The following is a 20,337-nucleotide window of genomic DNA, read 5'->3' as shown; positions in this document are numbered from 1 at the left end:
AATGCCATATGTGGCATTATCTCTCAGAAAAATGTAAGGAAATGCTAGTCAAATTTTTCTCTCTGGATACAGGCAAATTATTTATCAAATGATTAGCATATCCATTGAACTTGTAACTGCGGAAAAATTGCAACTGCGTCATTTGATTTCTGATATTTCTGTAGAAATAGAGAAATGAATACTAAGAAAACATAAAATCCATTTTGCATTTATTAAATCAATTTAATAGAATGTCAATAGATTGTCAAAAGTTGCCCTGAGGTCTGCATCGATGAAAATAAATCCAATATTTTTGTAGAGTTGGAAAAAAGTTTAAATTTCTTTCATAAGTTAAGTAACCCAAAATAAAACAAAATCATGAAAGGTAATACAGCTATCAGTTGGTCTTATATAATTGCTAGGAAATAAAAATTGGTGGAAAAAATGAGGCAAAAATTAATTTGACAAATGGAACATCAACATTTAGGGGAAATATACAATGAACTACCTGCATTAAACAACCAAACGAATGACTTAAAAGCAGCTTAAATAAATTGCATGCTGTATGGGATGTTGTAACAGTAGGGAACTTATAATAATCCTGCTTCAAAATGTGTTTAGTTATTATTTGTAGTAATGTCTTTTAATCCCACAGAAAATGAATAGTTCCTTTTTATTTTTTCCCTCCAATATTCTTTGAGAATCTGATATTTTATCTCTCTCCTCCACTGGATCCCCTCTGCTCCCTCTTTCCCTCCTTTTCTTTATAAGCAATGAGAAAACGAAAATCTTTATTGTTTCATAGTTGAATACAAGGCATTATGTCCAAATCGACCCATTCATTATATACTGGGTTTTCTGTTTCCTTATTGTACTTAACTTAAGGGAAAATTAAAAATAAAACTAAAATTACTCATATATGAAAGCTCAAAATAGATTTTTAAACAGTATTTTTCTCTAATAGTTCACCTGTTTTTCAATGAGTTGCCATCACATATCTACCTCAGAAGACCTCTAATAAACTTTCAAATATACCCTCATGGGGGGGGGGGGGGGGAGACATGATTTAGAAACATGATGGATAATTATTTTTCTTTTTTATTTCCTTTGGAAGGAAGAGCAAAGATATTTTAATGGGTCTTCATAAATGTAAAAAATATTCCCTCTGAAGCTGAAAACTGAAAAGGAGCTTTCTCTGTGTCTTAGTAATAAATTGCGCCATTGAAGGTACCAAAATAAGAGTTCTGAAATGACTTCTCTGCTCTCCTAGAAATATGACTAATTTCTGTAATTATCTTAAATTTTGAGCCTGGCATTTTATATTGACTTATCAGATCCTTAATTAGAAGACCACACACATTACAAATCAATACAATTCCATTTTATCTAGGATTTTTTCCTCTTGATATTTCATGATGAATAAAGAATTAGAGAACAAAATAATGAGTAAGAAGGAATGTCTGTAAAATTATATTTCTATGAGATTTTAAAAGAGAATGAAAATAGAGTTTCTGAAATATTGAAAATCATAAAAGATAAGAAATAAATACCTAAAATATCTATATAGAGAATAAATTACGGAAGGATTTTGAGCTAAAATTATACAAAGATATTAAATATGAAATTATTTATAAGGATGCCAATATTAACTGATCTCTGTAATGAGGAAAGGATAAATGTAATATTTGGTCAAATAATTATGAAAAGATTAGAAATAAACCTGGAGAGAATACACACACATATGTATATATATAAAATGAGTCAGTATGAAATAGCAGAATATATAAGATATATTGTCATTGTCAAAAATGTACTTCTTTAGTTTGGGCTTTGGTGAGGAAAAAGTTATGCTAAAACAAAATGGAAGCTTGAATTACATGTCTTAAATATAATGAATAAAAGAAGAAAGTTGAACTGGAAAAAAAGCAAAATAAATTGATATTACTTATAAAATTCTAATATTGCCTAATGCATCCTAACTAACTTTATTGAAAATGCAATATACGGGAACCCGTAATAAGATAATTAACATATTTGGCCTAGGTTTAAAGTTCATTTATTTTAACATCAACTTACCATGGAATCATTCATTACTTTTAAAACAAAAATGAAAATCCAATGAGTCTCAACAAATTAGTTACCCATAAAATTTCAGAATATTTACCTTCTTTTTACATTTCCTAAATAGGAAATTAATTAAAAGGTGTGTGTGTGTGTGTGTGTGTGTGTGTGTGTGTGTGTGTGTGTAAAGAACTTGTAAGGATACCACTAGACCACTATCAAGATTCAGGGAAGAAGCATCTCCTCATCACTTTTATTCTGAATTCTGTAGGAAATTTGGAAAGAGAAATGGATAGAGCATTGGCCTCAAGGTCATGAGTTATATATTCAAATCCTGACTTTTGTGTCATATTTTCCTGGACAAATTAGTTAATTCTCCATGGCCACGGGGAACTTCCTATGAAACTAACAATTATGAATGAGTTGTGAATCTGTATTAGTTGTGGTATCATGAAGTCCTTGATGCAGACTTATCTAAACATGTAAGGCCTTAGAGGTCGTCCAGTCTAATCCTTTCCTTAATAAAGAAATGAGAGCACAGAAATTAAGCAGCCCAGCAGCTAGCACAGTAGTTGGTTCATGCTCACGGAATAATTGACTTGCTAAATATTCCAACAAAAAAAAATGACAAGTAGAATTTGAAGTCATATCAAAAGCCAATATTTGTTATATTATACCACATACTACCCTTCACATGGGTGAAATCCTAGGAAGGAAAAGAAATGAAAGGAAGGGAAGTGGAGGGGAAAAGGAGGGGAGGGGAGAGGAGAGGAGAGGAGAGGAGAGGGAGAGGGAGAGGGAGAGGGAGAGGGAGAGGGAGAGGGAGAGGGAGAGGGAGAGGGAGAGGGAGAGGGAGAGGGAGAGGGAGAGGGAGAGGGAGAAGGAGAAGGAGAAGGAGAAGGAGAAGGAGAAGGAGAAGGAGAAGGAGAGGAAAAGAGTAGAAGAGAGGAAAAAAGGGAAGGGAAGGAACAAATACTTTTAAGTTTTCTGTGATACATTTGATATAGTGGTTCACAAAGCATTGAAGAAAACTCATGTTTGAGGTTAAAATGTAAATACTTGGTATGGAATATGATCTTTGCAGAGAATGTACTCTAATAAATAATAAAAGAAGAGGGACAAATTACCAAGTGATCATGAGCAAATAATTTAATTTTCTGAACCATAATTTTCCAATTTACAATTAGGTAAATAGAGAATCATAATAATTGACTTATCACATATACAGGATTACAATAAAAAAAGTTTTTTGAAAACTGTAGAACAGGATCTGACAGAAATACAGAAAGCAAAGAAGCAGATAAGAATGGCTGGACTGTAGACAAGATCAGGTCCTCCCTCACCCAGAGAGTGGACAGATAAAGGCCTACTAGGAAGTGGGGGTGGGAGTGGGAAAGTACCAAGAATAAAATCACTGCTTATAAAGGAGGAACTAGAGCTATACGACTCTATTAAGAGCCTTTCAGCATACTCGTGCATCTTGACCAGTCCACTGGAAAGTATAAAGGGAGTTTGATGTTTTTAAAGAATATGTTAAACACTCAGTAACTGAGCGAATGGATTTTTCTGGGAACGGTTCCTATGTTAAGACAAACCTGCTTTTTAAGAGTCATTTTAGTGTAAATAATTGAGGGAAATGAGTACAGACTGCAGAGACAACGTATTAGCAACACAGGAAATGTAATGGATCTAGAAAAGCAAATAATAAAGTGTAAAGTAGACAAGTGTAAATGAGGATGATCACGTTCCTTTTCTTTATCCTATGCTAGTATTCACAACAATCCTTTGTTGTCAGAGAAATATTTCCCTTAAAATAAGTGATATGGTCATGTCTACACGTTAGGAAAATCACTTTGGTAGTTGTTTGGACAATGGATGGGAGAAGCTGAGAACTGCAGTTCTGAAGCTCTAGCCGTAGTCCAGGTGGAAAGAGATGACAGCCTGACCTTGTCACGCAATGTCAGTATAGCTAAGGAGAAATATGGAGAAAACTTGTAGGTAGAAACTGTATGATTTAACAGTTTATTAAACTACGCGGGATGAAGTAAACGTGAGGCATTGAAGATGACTCCAAAGTTGCCTGGAAGGTCGGTGGATTCCTTGTCCTTAGGGATTTCCAAGAAGAGGCTGGATTTCTTTGGTAGATTAATTCAAGGATTCCTTTCCCATGCTGAATTAGAAAGCTGTAAAGATCCTTAAAACTCTGGAATGATGTGATTCTGTTTGTAAAAGACGTGGTAAAATTCCCAAGTTGACCAGTCAATTTCAAATACAATTGAAGTGACCTGAATGATGGTAATAATATTTATATAACATTTTCCCTTCAACATTGTGCTGAATAAATAAGTTCCCAGAAGACAAAAAAATTCAATGTAAATTGGGATAGGGAGTTTAAGATGAGTCAGTATGTCGATTTGTCTGAAAATTCTGGGACTTGGTGATTTAATCCTTTTGGCGTTTTCTGTGAATACACACAGAACGTCTGAAATCGACAGTGATCTAATCATCTTAATCTAGTATGTATTTCCTCCTCGTGCTAATAATCTGTCATATGAAATGGTGATAGTAGTGCTGACGTTGTTCAGTGAAAGGACAACATACTACTGAGGGTATGCATGAGTGTGGGTATGATTATTTAAGGAAGGACAGTGCTTTTGTAAAGGAACTGGCTTAGCGTCCTCGTTCCCTTCATCTCTAAAGGTTTTAGCAATGCACACGTTTTTGACCCAGTGACTCTAAAAGCTTAAGTACTAGTGCTTGTAAGATTGCCCATCAGGAAGTTTAATCTTGGCGCTGACATAGATATTTTCTCTTTCCTAAAATATTTGTTAAAGATATGGAACATCAATTCAGTTAGATCAATATCTTCACTTTTACTCAAATCCTGGCTCATTCAAGTGTAAAATGAGGTGTCCTTACTTCAAAAGCTGATAATACTTGAAGAAATTCATAGAAAGAACCAAAAACCACACTTACTCATGAAAGACGTCTGACCGTTAATTTAACCTTCTGCAACCTAAATTTTTCCGACAAAGAATCAGGAGGAATTTTTTTTCTTCTCATTAAAATGAGGATATTATCTGAGTAAACTTCTTGACACAAATGAAAAGCAAAGACATGGGATCCTTTTAATGCTGAATCTACTTTGCATAGGGTATGAACTGTAATATTTATCAGGGGAATGAGCAAGCCATTTTCTTTCAAGCCTGACTATATCCAAATTGGCCTCCTAGTTCTCTTATATTTTTGAAAAGAAACCCTATTTTCTCTGCTTCTAGTAACACCTGTGCTCTTGGAGGACAAGGACAGTGTCTTCAACTGAATTTCTACACATTCATTTGTCATGCATGTAGAAAAAATTAAGTATACATACGTTTACATACATATATGATAATTAAAACATAAATGTCAAAGAACATATGGAAATCATATGTTAGTTGCCTGAAGTGACCATTTCAATACCACAACAGAAGTATGTTTAATCAGATTAGTTGTAGTATAAGGACTAAATTATAGCAATAAATCAAGGAATTCTAGGATTTCAGAGATGATTTTCTCTTAGGTGCTCTAACAAGTCTTGCTTCTGGATAGGGCCTCTTTGGCTTCCTGTCTAAGCTTTGGGAACCCTGTGGGTCTAGATTTGAACTCAGGATCTCCCATCTCCAAGCCTGGTTCTCTATTCACTGAATTACCTAGTTGCCCCAAACTTCATTGAATCCTAACCAGGCTCTTTTCTTGTTATTTCTATCTTCTGGCACTCAACACTTGTGTCTGGCTATTCTTTCTGATGCTGCTGTTGACTCTTCCTGTTGTTGTGCCCAACTTTTCATGACCCCATTTAGGATGTTCTTGGCAAAGATACGGGAGTCATTGGCCACTTTATTCTGTGGCTCATGTTATGCAGGAAGACCTGGAGCCCACAGGATCCAATGGCTTTCCTGGGGTCACTAGTGGGTGTCTACACCCAGATTGGAGCACAGAAACATGAGTGTTTGACTCCAAGATCAGCGCTACTGAGTGTGCCTCCCCGTGTTCCATCCCTTCCAGTACTGGCCACACGAGATCCCACATTCCTCAGCCCAGTTAGTGCAGGAGACGTGAAGGCTCCGTTTCCCCCATTGCCGTTTTTGGACTGCCATCACTTAATCATCTGCTCTCTTGTCGGGCTCATGTGGTCAAGCTCGACCACAACACAGACTCTGTGGCCATTCTAGGTGCTTACCCCAGCCAGATCCCCTTCCTCTAGCGATCTCTCTGCTGCCTGCCCAAGCCTCTCCTCCCAAAGCACCTCGGTCTTCTCCTGGGAGAACTGGAAAACACGGCTCTGGCTTTCCCTCCCAGCGCTCACCCTGTGTCTCGTTCCCGTCCTCCCCCTGGAGTGTCAGCTGTGCACGCAGTCCCTGCATTTTCTGCAGCCCTCTTCATTTCTTCTTCGGTTGTCACTCATTCCCACTTGCTCATGGAGTGGAGAAGGGGAAGAAGAGAGGCGGAAGGTGGCCACCTTTCCAAGGAAGGAGGGGGCTACCACTCAGTGGTTCAAGGACCTGCTGCAACTGGGGCCAGAGCAGGACCTAAGGGAGAGGAGAACACGAGGCTGGAAGCCAAAGAAAGAACATGGGGAGTGATAGAGGCACGGGAAAGGAAAACAGGTGCCACACAGAGTCTGGGGACAGACAGGAAATACCGAGCACGTGCCGGTGAAGCCAGGCGTTTTCAGGCTCAGTAACAGGGAGGCGTCAGTCCCTCAGGTTTCACGCCAAAATCTCCAGCCTGTGGTGGTCATGTCTGTCCCTGCTTCTGCCCTCCCCCCAACACACTTTCCTTTGGAAGCTTTGTTTTCTCTTTCCTTTGGAAGAGGAGTTGTAAGTGGTGAAATGCCAAGAGGAAGGGCCAGAGCAAGGAGAGAGGAGGCAGCACCATGCTGTACAGTGAGGCCAACACAGATCTTTTGTGAAATCTGGATTTTTTCAGAATTTCTCTAGGGAAGGTCAAATTTGTATAATGCCAATTTACATAAAGCGAGAGCCAAGTTCTATTCTCACCAACACCCCAATTTTGTAGTTCCTCAATCCTTTCGAGTCTCAGAACTTACTCTTCCACGATCTCGTGCATAAAATGGCGCTATCTCTACTTCGCCACCACTGCACCCATTCCATTTTCAAATTCAACAAGACCCAGCGTCCTTTGTTGGGCCATAATCTGTAACGCCCCATCTCTGTCGTGCCTCCACTCCCCGTAATCTCCTCTTTATCCTCTCTGGGAGCTCATTCCTCCTCGTCTCAGTATTTCGCAAGGCCAGCACCCCTGGCATGGATAGACTAGCTTCTCTTCTCAATCTCAGCCCTTTATGAACCAGTTTAACTGTGCTATCCTCTGCCCTCCACCCTTTGTGCACTGCTAGGACAGCCCTACTCTGTATAACGCCTACCATTTGCATTCCTTTACATCCATGTGGTGCAAGTGCTCCTGAATGGATGGAGAGGAAATCATGAAAGCATGTTTTCTAGGTCCACTGCAAGCTTATGTTGACTAACCTTGATGGGCCCTTCCTTGACGTCTTCCTAATCACTTCCTTATGCCTCTCAGGATGGACTATTCCAATGGAGAACAGAATGCTCCTTCTCCCAAGCATCTTGTACCCGTCTGCTCTAAGTGTCACCTCCTATTTCAGTCCCTTGCCGAATGCTCCTTTTTCTCCCCTTCCTTCTCAGCATTTCTACCATTATTCTTTTACTATCTTCATTCTAGACATGACCACAAAGCAGGTGCACTCCTGGACAAGGAGAATCACTCTGCGTTCCAGGGATCTCATTGTTCTCGTCTTCTCCCACAGACTGGCACCCCTTTTTCAGTCTAATGTCTTTCCCTACTGATCATAGTTTCCCAGCCACATATAAATACCCCCATATCTCTGCCATCCTTCAAAAAACTTCACTAGATCCTATTAGTCCGACTAGTTGTCTTTTATGCTGTTTCTTGACCTCCTCACTAAATTGTATTTATCCAAGGGACTTCCATTTCATTTCCTCTTACTTCTACAACTTCTGGATGCTGACTTCTGACCTAATCATTCAGCCACGGCTGTTTTCTCTATCATTACCAAGGATGTCTTCATTGCCACTTCTAATGGCCATTTCTCAATTCTTATTTTTCTAAACCCATCTTCAACATTTGATATAATTGAGCACTTCTTCCTGTATATTCTCTACTGGCATTCCTGACCCATATTTACATTTTTGAGTATTCCTTGGTCTCCTTTTATAGATCTTCCTCACTAATTATGGAGGTTCCCCAAGGCTCTGAGCAGGACTCTCTTAACTTTTCCCTCTTTTTTTTTTTTTGGTATATGATGCCCAGATTTCCCCCACCCCCAAAGACAGACAGATATAGACTATTTTATGATAGTTGTCATATTGAACTCTGTTTGTTTCAACTCTTTCTCTACCAATCCATTCATCATGAAACTGCCAACATGATTTTCCTCGAGTATGTCTAACCATTTCGCTCCCTATTCTACAAAATTCCTCACTACCTTTACGATAAAATACAAACTTTTTTTTGGCATTTATATTCCTTCATAACCTGACTCCTTTCAGTTTTTAGGATCTCTTCAGAGTCTTCTGTTTGTTGGTTTGGACTTTTTCTGTCTATTTTTAAATATATGCTATGTTTGAAAAGAATAATTCTGAGCTGCAGATATCAGCTAGAGCTTGAGGTGACTTTTCAAATCTATTTCCCCTCAAGTAAGTGACCTTCCTGCAAGAGTCAATTGATGAGAGAAAGCTAGTTTACAGATATGTTAAACTTGTAACACAAAGGAAATTACCATTTTTATAGATCATGAGAAACTATATTTACCCAATGAAGAAAAAGTGGAGGTTTCATATTCAAGAAAAAGTTACAGAAGCAGACACTCAATTAGACTGAAATATGAGCTAAGGTTAAAAGGACATGAATATTTAACTGTGGTTTGCTTTGGGGGAACATCTACTGAATTTCTAAACTGACCCTTTATTCTAGTGCTTAGTGAACCAAATTAGTGGTAATATTGCATATCAAAAAATTCTTTGTGTATGTTCTGGCAGCTATTTGAGAAGTTCTGAACACGGGAGCTCATAGTAGCTATAAAAATTATAATAAAAGTAATTTTATAGATTTCCCTTAGTGTACAGTAACTCAATACAAAATATTTCTTCTGCTAATATTTCAATTCTTCAAAAGCTCCTTATCTGAGAAAAATACGATTTTTGTCTCAGAAATCTTAACCTCTCCCTGCCTGGGAATGAGCTTCCCTACTTTTTCATAGAATTATACAGTCCCAGGATCTCAAAGAGAGAAGACCCATTTGTGAACAAAAAGCCTTTTGTGTCTTTGCTTGGAAATCTACACTTGAGGGGAAATTTACCCCATTCTAAAGTAGCCCATTCCACTTGACATAGTTCAAATTAAGAGGCAGCATTTCTTTATATTAGTTCTATGTTTGCTTCTGCAAAACCTAATCATTCTAGTACTCCTTCCAAGCAATTTGGACATCTAACCCCTCGTTCTGCATTCTAGAGCCAATAAAACAAATATGATTTCTTCAAAGGGGCAGCTCTTCAGATAGTTGGAGACAACTATCATGGCCCCATTAAGTGTTCTCTTCTCCATGTGAAATATCCGCACCACCTATCATTCTTCCTATGGCACATTCTTAAGGCTTTTCATTATATGAATGTCCTTCCCAAAATATGGCATCCAGAATTAAACCTAACATTTCAGAGGTGTTCTATCCAAGTTGAAGCACAAAGGGACGAAAAGCTTCCTATCTTGGACAATTCTCTTAATAAAGCTTAAGACTTCATTAGTTTTCTCAGCTGTTAGATTTCATGAAAACAACTATTAAAAATCTAGGCAAAACACTTCTGTGGCATTCTCCTGATCTTTCAGTCCAGTTTCCCCATCAAATAAAGAGTATTAAGATTTCTAGGATGATTTGTTTTTGATGAAATCAAACTATTTTCTTCTTTTGTTTCAAGCTTTCATCAAACATCCCTTTCATATGTTTTGGGATTTTTCAAGGCACTTAAGTGAAACTTCTTGGCCTATGCCTTTGTAAACTCTATCCTTTTTCACGTGTAAAAACTTGAATAGTGTTTGGCCTTCCCCTCCGATATGGTATCTCTACCATTCTCCATAATATGCTAAATATCAATGGCAGTGGCTTCACCATTACCTTTGCCAATCTTTCAGGGCTCAAGGTCCATTTGGATCTAAGTATTTTCTTATTCCCCTACTTATATAGAATGTTAACTTCTAATTAAACTTGTTGGTCATATTTTTTAATCAAAAAATCCTTTTTCCTTTTGGAAAAACCAAAAACTTGAATAGCTCTTTTTCTCTAACATTACTTATATGCAAAAGTAGGGGTTTTATGCCTTTTTTAATACCTATATTTGTTATACCTATATTACTAGCCCCAGGTAATTCTGAGATCTGCTGTGCCTAACATTATTCTTACTTAACTAGGCATCCCGTTTGTATTCATTTTCTATACCTCTCTGTCTTCCACACACGCATTCTTAAAAATCTAGATTGGTAGGTGAATGCCCAGTTTTCAACTCCCTTTTTAAATTCCTTCCCCTTTTCCTGTTCCTCAACAGTTCATCTTCAGTGCTCTTCATACCTCTTCCCCCATAAAATCTCGGTTCACAGGATCTCGTCTACTATTTCCCTGAGTCTCCTAAGTGTTCTCTCTCAAATTCTGGTGTATTCATTTGACTGTGATTGGCTTTCTTCTCTTGTCTCAGATAACAGAAAAGAGAGTACCTTTCCCCCAAGTTCCCCAGGGTTAATTCCCCTTGTTCAAGGATGATGTGTTTTTGATAAAGTCATGCTTTTTGCTGCTTCTTTTTTTCTGGATTTTCACCAAACATCCATTTAATGTGTTTGAACAATTTTCAACAATTTCAACAATTAAGTTTTCATACTCTTTTTTGTAAAACTGGAACAATGGGAACACATGGGAAGGGGAGGGGAAGAACTCTCATATGAGAAGGAGAGGAAGAGAGCGTGAAGTGGCATTACGTAAACCTTACTCTCAGTGAAATCAAATCTGAGAGGGAAGAACATCTAGATCCAGTGGGATCCTGAATTCTATCTTATCCATTAGGGCAAGAAAGAAAGGAAAATCAAGGAGGGGGAGGGGGGAGGGACTTCTATGGTATCTGGACCCTTCTCTCTCATTAGTCTCTCTTGTTGGAATCAGTACACAGTGGTCCTCCCACACCCTTTCCTCTGCTTTTTGAAGGAGGAAACAGCAGGGCAAATGAAGAGTTCTAACAGCTCTTTGGACACAGACTCTATCATGCCTTTCACACATCCATATGACCTCTTGACAGGCCTCACAAATGCTTCAGTTGTTTCCTCTTTCTGTATTCTATGTGGTAGTAAAAAGATACTCTAAAAATGGCTGCCTCTAAACATGGAAATGGTTAAAAACACTGTGATGTACGTGTTGGCAGATGTATATACCACATGCGATGATGTAGTGTGAAGACATAATAAATGATAAATATGAGGACTTTAAATATATATGGAATAGATAAGAAGATTTACACATGTGAAAAATATAAATAAATATTCATCTAATTTGGGGGGATCGAGCATACACATTTAGAACTGTCTTGTCAAAGATCTTATCCCACCAAGTCTCTCTCATTCATTCCTATAATATAAAATTTGTCTACTTGAATTAGCATATCTAGCTAATACCATTTGATGGAAAATGGGAATTTTATTACTGTCAAAAATCAGCTACAACTTATGAAGTAACCTTTCGAAAGGAATTATTTCCTTTTTAAAATTTCTACTAATTGAGAAAATTAAGATTCTTTTGTTGATTTTTGCATTAATATTGTGGTTTATTTATGATTTTATGAAGTCTGTGCTTTTGATGGTGGTGAAAAAAATATCATCCAGCATACATATTCTCTGCTATATGTAAATATAATTTTTCTGGGTTTGCATTTTTTGGTCAAATTGTTCTTTTTTGATTTAAAACAAGATAAAATAGCTGAAATTGTAGAAGAATGGTATTTAAAAGTTCTAAGAAGATGCAAGTTTTATTGGTTATTTTTAAATGCTCTACTAACTTTAGTAAAGGACAAGCTCTATATTCTACATCTTGTATTGTTGCATTTTCAAAAAGATTTCTGCCTAATGTTTGTAAGAAGGTGGTTTAACTATTGGCCCATTGTTGGATGCTCATTATGGGTTCCAGATTACTTCAACAATGAAAGAGTTCTTATTCAAATGCGCATTAATGCATTCAGTTCTTAATAACAGCATTCATAGATATCTATAAATAGAAGAAGAAACAATTGTATGGAATGCTTGATATTCATCCTAAACACTTTTTGGCATTTTACTTTTAAATTCAGCAGTAATGTAACTGCTGTCCTCATAAGTTATTCAGGTACTTTTCTTAGCTTTGCATGAACAGGAAGTTTTGTTCTTACAATTGCAGAGACCATTTTAGCAACCAAGAAAAAAAATGAGTTTTTTATAAAGTGTGCAATTCTAAGTCTATAATTGGAGAAATTCTGCAAATAGGGAAAATATATAGTTAAACAATATAAAATATCCATTTGTTTGATTCTGCTAATACTTTTTTTTTGCAATTTTTTCTCTAGATACACCATCGGTTAAGATTATACCTTCTACTCCATTTCCACAAGAAGGACAGCCATTAGTTTTGACTTGTGAATCCAAAGGAAAACCCTTGTAAGTGACTTAATGAATAATTGATTAGATAAACTGTTTTAATGAAAGCATTTAACTATGGAAACTTACTCTTAAAGAATCTTTTCATAGTGTAAAAAGTGATCTCTGGGACATAAAATCTTTTGGACTGAATCTTGATTAAGCATCTATGAGATATTGGTCATTTACTCTGTCTTCTAGTGAAGTTTCTGGGAAAAATTCCAAGAGTGAAAGACTATTTATTTTGTCATTCAATAAGATATTTTAAATTGAAAGGATTTAATTGGTCACCATTTGCAGGATAAATTTGATAATAGGTATGTGATTTTGGAGATGATCTCATTGAGAACTTTCTTAAATTGCAAAGCAGTCTAAGCAGATGCTAATTTTCCAGTTACTTTCAGAAGTTCTTTCATTATAAGGCATTAGTAATATGGTGATTGTGAGATAAGTGCTCATTAACCACCAAAACCCCAATAAAGATCTGGGAGGCATCCATTGAACCAAAAAGCAAGTGACAGAATAAAGACTAAGAGAGGTTTAGCTGGGTTTTTTTTCTTTTTTCTATTCTCATGTACTCCTAGGACTCATAGCCAGAAAAAGTAGAAATTACAAATATATTAACTTCAAGACCTAGATCTCAAGGAAGGCCTGATTGTTTACAAAAAAAACAAAAACCAAAAACCCTAGAACCAAAATATTGTAAAAATTCCCTTACCTAGAAATAAATAATTATAATGACTAAAATATCAACTTAAAATATTTTCTTCTGAATGACAAAAACAAAACATCCAGAAATTATTTTAATCAGGCATTCATTGCTTCTAATAACTTGCAGTGAGACGGTGATTTTAAAAACATCATCACTTACTCCCAGTATCTTCATATGTAAAATGAAATGTTATACTAAATCATCTTTTAAATCCCTTTCACCTCAAAAAGTCTTACTTTTATGGTTACCTATATAAGCATTTCTAAACCTCTATCTTGACCTCATTCCCTGATAATGCTTATTTTACATATAAATGTTCAAATATTGAGGAGGCAGACTAATAATGGACAAAAATGAATGATAATCTTCAAGAGCTAACTGTCATTTTGGAAGCTATTAGAAAAATATATTTACAATTGATTTATTTTTTAATTTAGATTTTAGCATTTAACATAATTGAATTACCTTCTGAATATATCTCCTTATGGGATAGCCTCTGTAATATTAAGATTAAAGTATTATCTTTTTTATACTATATGTTTGCTTCTAATGCAGTGTAGGTTGTTCAGGTGATAAATTTTGCCTGACAAGATTTTTCAGGTTGTTGACTTGAAATTTTATGTTTCTCCATTCTATTATGTCATTCAACAACTCAATAACATTTTAATGAAATTAAACGTGTACCCTTTGTGAGCCATCATTTATTACAGATATGCCTTCATAATAAATATTAATAGTTTTTCAATAATTTATCCATTAAGCATTTTTGCAGAACTGGTTTTTCTTCTGCCTTGAACAAAGGCCATTGTTGTCTCTTGTCTTCACATAAACATCCCATAAACTTGAATATTTCCTGTCCCTTGCAAATCTTAAATTACATATAGAAAGCATTTCTCAATTATTAGTGAGATGTTCATGAAAGCAAATATATTTAATCATCATGCCTTCCATTCCTTTTTCTTTGACCCTGTGTGTAATACTTACAAAGAAAGGGAAGGAAGAGAAAAGCATCATAGCTCTTCAGTTGGCATCTTTAGTTATACTTGCCCAATTGTGAGTAAATATTTAGGATTCCAAGTCTAGCAATATGAAAATGGTGATAAAGGAAAAGGACAAAATGGCGGTCGGCATTTCTGTCCCTTTATTGCTATTAGTTTTAGGATTTTGAGACTAAAAACAATAATGAAGTGACATCAGAATTTCAGCATACTAGAAAGGGGGTAAAATTCCCACTTCTTCTGTCCTTAAATATGGAAGGCAATCCCCTCTTTCCCATCACTTAAGCTAATAAACTTGTGTCATCTTCAATTACTTCTTCTTCCTTGCTCCCCCTCCAGGTAATTAATTACTTGCCAATTCCTAGGACTGGGATGTAAGTCCTTCCTTCTCCAAGTCTGGCCTTCAAACTGCTATACCATGCTACCTCAGGTCTTGCATAGAGTAGCATTTAATATGTTTGATGAATTATTATTGATAGGTCAGTTCCATCCCCTTTATCCCACCTTGCTTGGATTTTCTCTTTATTATTTTTCTCCCCTCTACTTATTTTGTCTGTGAATTAAAAAAAGCAATGGAGGTTAAGCGACTTGCCCAGGATCACACAACTAGGAAGTGTCTGAGGCCAGATTTGAACTTAGGACCTCCTATCTCTAGGCCTGGCTCTCAAACCACTGAGACACCCAGTTTCCCCTTTGTCTAGAAATTTTTTTTTTATGTGTCTGTATACTCTTTTTTTAAAATTATATTTTATTTGATCATTTCCAAGCATTATTCATTAAAGACATAGATCATTTTCTTTTCCTCCCCCCCACCCCCCATAGCCCACGCGTAGTCTAGAAATTTTTTTTAAATGAATGCATATCTATTTTGATAGTAACTATTCTTCAAAGTTAAATTCAACCAGAAAGGATCTTTTTTCAAAAAGAATGCAACATCTTCAAGGGCTAGGATGGTGTCTTTTAATTCTTTTCTATCCCTATGATTCCCATAGTAAAATTTAAATATTTGCATCTCATTTACTAACTTGCATTTATTAAATCCTTTCTAACTGATTATGTGGTATAATTAAAAGAACAGTGACCTACTGGGGAGGTACACATGACTTCTGGCCCAGGCTCTGAGAAGTATAAGGTCTGGCAACGGAAAAGAGGGTCAGTTGGGGTAGACCCAACTCCTTGCCTCTTGGAGAGGAGGACTTTGGCTCTTCTCTCCCACCCTTTACTACTCCTTTGGTTCTGAAATCGTTCCTGGAGCTACTTTTCCAGTGGACTCCACACCCAGCCAGGAGATGGTCCAGTCAAGGCACAAGCCCAGAGGAGCTCTCTGAATTGAGGTTCCGGAGCTCTGGTGAGTAGAGGCTGAGGTCTGCCTGCCGATGCCAGATCCAGAAAGCACTTGTCAATGGATCCTCTCCCCTCCTGCCCCCCCAAGTGAGGACATTTAAAAAGAAAAAATCCATTAATTGGGATTTCCCTAATCAGCTCTCTGCTCTCCCCATTGCAGAAACACAGAAATCTTGGGGAGGGGGGGCTGAAAAATGATAGACAAAAGGAATATCAGCAGCTGAATTGAAATTACCTTTTCAAATAAGGCTAATATTACTGTAGGCAGAAGCTCCGCCTCTGCCACTAGGGCATGTGGGCCTGCTTGCTCCTTTCTTGACTCTTGCACTTATAAAACAGCGCAAAGTAAGCAGAGACGACTCCCCCCTCCCCCCCCCCCCCCTTTTATCCTCTCTTCGGTCAGAGCTTTTTCTAGTCTTCTGGTGAGGACCGAAGAGCGCCATTCACTTTTCCTTGTCGCCTCTTTAGCCCCATCCGCAGTGAGTGGGCCATGTCTTCCCAGTCAGACTTGGGTTTTGTCCCCTCCTCGCCCCCGTTTTCCATGGAAACGTCGTCACGTAGCTGGCTTCGGATTCAATTAGGCGCCGGTGTGTGTTGATGAGCCGCCCCTGAGATCCCCGTTTCGAGCCTGCCCTCCTCCACGCTGACGTTGTTTGGCTTGTTTGGAGTGCGAGGACCCTGGTGGCTGTTTAGGAACAATCAGGCCTTATTTGGCTGCTTTGGAGGGAAGCCTTTTTGCCATTTTCCTGGGGAACAGCTGCATAACTTGGTACGGGCCCAAGTTGTTGCGCTTGACGCCACCGCCTGCTATTCTTCCCTTAAAGGAGACATGACTGTACGTACCTGCCCGCTGTCTGAGCGTTCCTTTAGGGAAGGACCCGGCAGAGGCCGGCCTTTCCAGGCCGCTGTAGGTCATCTCTCTGCCCCCCCCCCCCCAAGCTTCCAGGAGAGCTTGTAGGCCATTTCATTCATCTGTGTAAAAACGGACCTCCATCCGGGGCCCATTTAAGTCTCGGACTTCCCCTCGGACAGACCTTGACTTCCGTGCACCGATCACCTGAGAGCACATTTCCTGCCCATCTTCGTACTAGAGAAGGAGCCCAAAGGTTTTGACCGGAGGGAGGCCGGGAAGCGGCTTCCCCAAAGGCCAGGAGAATTCACGCTAAGAAAACGCTTCAGCCTTTCCGGCTTCTTTGGCCAAGGCTGCTCTCTGGCAGCCCGAGCCGCTGTCCTGGAAGAGATGGCCGCTGAGATGGTTGTGGCCGGCATGATCGGCTGCCAGCCGGGAGGAGGCTTCCTGAACTGACCAAGGCTGGCCTCGGACAGTGGCCATGCAGGCTGCCTCGAGGCTTGTCCCAGAAGCCTGAGAGAGGCTGGCACAGCCTTCGGAGTCACTACCAGTCCCTCAGGGAGCATCAGGAAAAGGGTTCATGGAAGTTTGAACAAACATTACATTTTAACGCCACTTTTGATCCGAAATAAAATAAGAAAGAATACTAAGTGCTTCTACTAGGATTTTTTTCTTTTTAAGAATAAAAGTCTAACTATGGCCAGAGACAAACCAATGAACCAGACGATAAAAGCGCCTTCTTTGGGGGACGTTCTCTTACCTACAACCTGGCAAACCTGGTGTGTGTGTGTGTGTGTGTGCGTGCGCGCGCGCGCCCGCGCGCGCCTGCGTGTATACATGTTTATGAACATTTGTTACACACACATGTGCACATTCACAGATATAAAATAGGCCTCTAAATATTCATATCCTTTAATATATTGAAATAAAGCCTCTACTCGCAAGCACAGAGTTTATAACAATATGGAAAGATTTTTATTTTATGAAAGAAGGAAACTAAATACAAATCATGCAGTGAACAACCATTAGTCCCCCAAATATGCATGCATTTCCAGTCACATTACTGAAGGCTTTATTGGCAAAGTCCCCTTCTCTGCCATTCTGCCTTGGCTCCCTGCTGCTTTAGGAAAGCAGACATAATGATAGAGCCGGCAATTTTTCTCTGTCTTCCTGACGTTCTTTATAATGCTGTAGCACACAGTCCTCCACTTTCTCAGGTCAGGCCAAGAAGAATCCCAAAATTTTTCTTCTCCTTCCATGCTTTCTCCCCCTAAAAGACAGCAACAGCCAAACAACAAACAACTCACCTACTTTTCTCTCTTTTCCCCTCTCTTCTTCTTCTGCCTTGTTCTGTTTCTCTCTCAACTTAAAATCTATCCATCACTATGTATATCCTTTGACAAAGAAACTTTATTTTCCTCTTTGCTGAGAGGAGAAAGGGAAGGGAGAAGAGGAAAATATTCTAGCTTTTGATACATAAAGCATTACATTTATATTTTATTCACATAACTTATTCACATTATTTTAATTTCCCATGATTTTTCTTACTTAGAATTGTCATAAAACCAACTTGCATAATTTACAACCTATAATATTGCCATTTTGCACAAGAGAGGAAACTTTATTTTTAAGAGAAACTATTACCTAGCCACAGGAAAGTTATTCTAGAGGAATAAGTATGCATCCATTATGCAAGGTGACCATGAATGAGAAAGATTTTTGGTAACATATTTAGCATGATTTTATTAGTAAAAAAAATGTAGATTTCTCAATTGTTTTGCTTTTTTTGAAACTGGACATATAGTCACAAATTCAATTTCTTTTTAAAACATTTCTTTATAAGTATTTCTCTAATTTAGTTAATTTAAAAAAAATCCTGACCTGTCTTAGAATCAATACTGTATATTGGTTTCCAAGGCAGAAGAGCAGTAAGGGCTAGGCAATGGAGATCCAGTGACTTGCCCAGGGTCACATAGCTAAGACGTATCAGACCAGATTTGAACCCAGGACCTCCTGTCTATAGGCCTGATTATCAATCCACTGAGCCACCTACCTACCCCCTCCAATTCAATTAAAAAACATATTTTAAAAGTTATTATGTTCATCTCTGATCGCTACTAAAGATGAATAAGAGAAAGTAGATGGAAGTTGAACTTAGAAACAGGAGGACCTCAGTTCCAATTCTTTCTTAGATCCTTGCTATCTGTGTGACCCTGGGAAAGTCCATTAACCACTTTCACCTCAGTTTTCTTATTTGTTAAATGAATATAATAAAAGCTCCCACATCACATGGTTGTTATGAAGGTTAACTAGATGGATGGATGCGTACATACATACATTGCTACATAGAGAGCTACATAAATACAGAGATAGATACATAGATTCAAAGACAGAAAGGCATCAAAGTGGGGGGGGAGGAGAGAGAGACAGAGAGTGCTTTGGAAACCTTCAGATGTTGTGTAAATTCTAGCCACTCTGCGCTACTTCAGACATATAAACGATGTGCGGCAATAATAGCAAGCACTAATAATGGACCACTTTGGGTTTGACTTTAACTGTTTTACAGGCATTATTCCATTTGATGAATGCATGAGAGGTGCAGAGATCCAGGAGAGCACTGAGGGAATCGGACCACTTACATACACAAACACTTAGGCTTTGTTCACGCTGCCCTTCCTGTGGAAGCTTTATCATGCAGGGAGAAAATCATTAGGGGCTCAGCTCTGTGCCAGTCAGACACCTAGCATCTAGAAGCGTTTATCATCCCAGCTCTCCAGATACTTGTAATACTCCATGGGGACAGGCACTAGGACTCAGGGCCACACAATCTATGAGTCAGCAGGTAGTCCTGGCTCTTTATCACCCTAGAAACCACTCTCTCTATGCAAACAAATCATGATAATCAGTCTGAACAACAGGATCTGCTCCAGGGCTCCACGCATGAAATCTGGAAATACACCTTTCAATTGCCCAGGGACCCGCCCATGAACATCCTCTTCTCTCCACATCTCCTTTACCTCATACAATGAATGTCTGAGTCAAATAATAACCCTCTCTTCTGGCTAACAGGTTGAGAAGCAGCAAGCCTAAGACCTAGGAAGTTCTGAGTTCAAGTTCTGATTGTGAGACATGCTGTCATTGACCAAGTTCTAAGGGTTCTAAGCAAATAAGAAAATGGTATGCAGATAAAGCTTCCTCAGAGGGAGAGAGAAGCTTTAAGGTAGGAAGATAGAAACAGGATAGAAGTTTTAGATACCACGAGGGGGATGATGGAGTCGAAGTAGAGATATGAGGTGGCAGGAATGAGTCTTTATTAATTATCAATGAGCCACCGCCAAGCTCTGATCACAGGACCCTTCCGAAGGCTTTTACCAGTCCAGAGATCCAGATTCAATACCACACAGGTCGGAGAAATGATAGAGAAAGATTAAAGCTCCAGCAAGGACAGCTATCAGTGCAAGCTGGAAGGGAGGAAGAGCAGAAGAGAGAAAGGTGGAGCTGGCTGGGGCATATTTAATCTCTTTGATATGCAAATATACACAGTACACAGGGATGATCATCATTGGTTAATGACAAGGCATAGGTGTGGTTTCTCTTAACCAGGTGATCACAAAGAAACCTGTGTTCCCGCCTAACCTGGGGGAAGCTGG

At 38.4% G+C, this 20,337-nt stretch overlaps 1 protein-coding gene across 4 annotated transcripts in view; it reads left to right on the top strand.

The window, feature by feature from the left end:
* CADM2 (cell adhesion molecule 2) overlaps nucleotides 1–20,337 on the top strand; it is a 1,288,026-nt gene that overhangs the window by 1,139,688 nt on the left and 128,001 nt on the right. For all 4 annotated transcript variants that reach the window (XM_056807166.1, XM_056807165.1, XM_056807167.1 and 1 more), the window contains one exon: nucleotides 12,714–12,804. In XM_056807166.1, coding sequence (XP_056663144.1) covers nucleotides 12,714–12,804 — 91 coding nt within the window. The remainder of the gene's footprint in view (nucleotides 1–12,713; nucleotides 12,805–20,337) is intronic.

This window comes from Monodelphis domestica, chromosome 8, assembly GCF_027887165.1.
Source record: "Monodelphis domestica isolate mMonDom1 chromosome 8, mMonDom1.pri, whole genome shotgun sequence".
Lineage (NCBI taxonomy): Eukaryota > Metazoa > Chordata > Mammalia > Didelphimorphia > Didelphidae > Monodelphis > Monodelphis domestica.
This window is presented reverse-complemented; position numbering and strand designations above follow the sequence as displayed.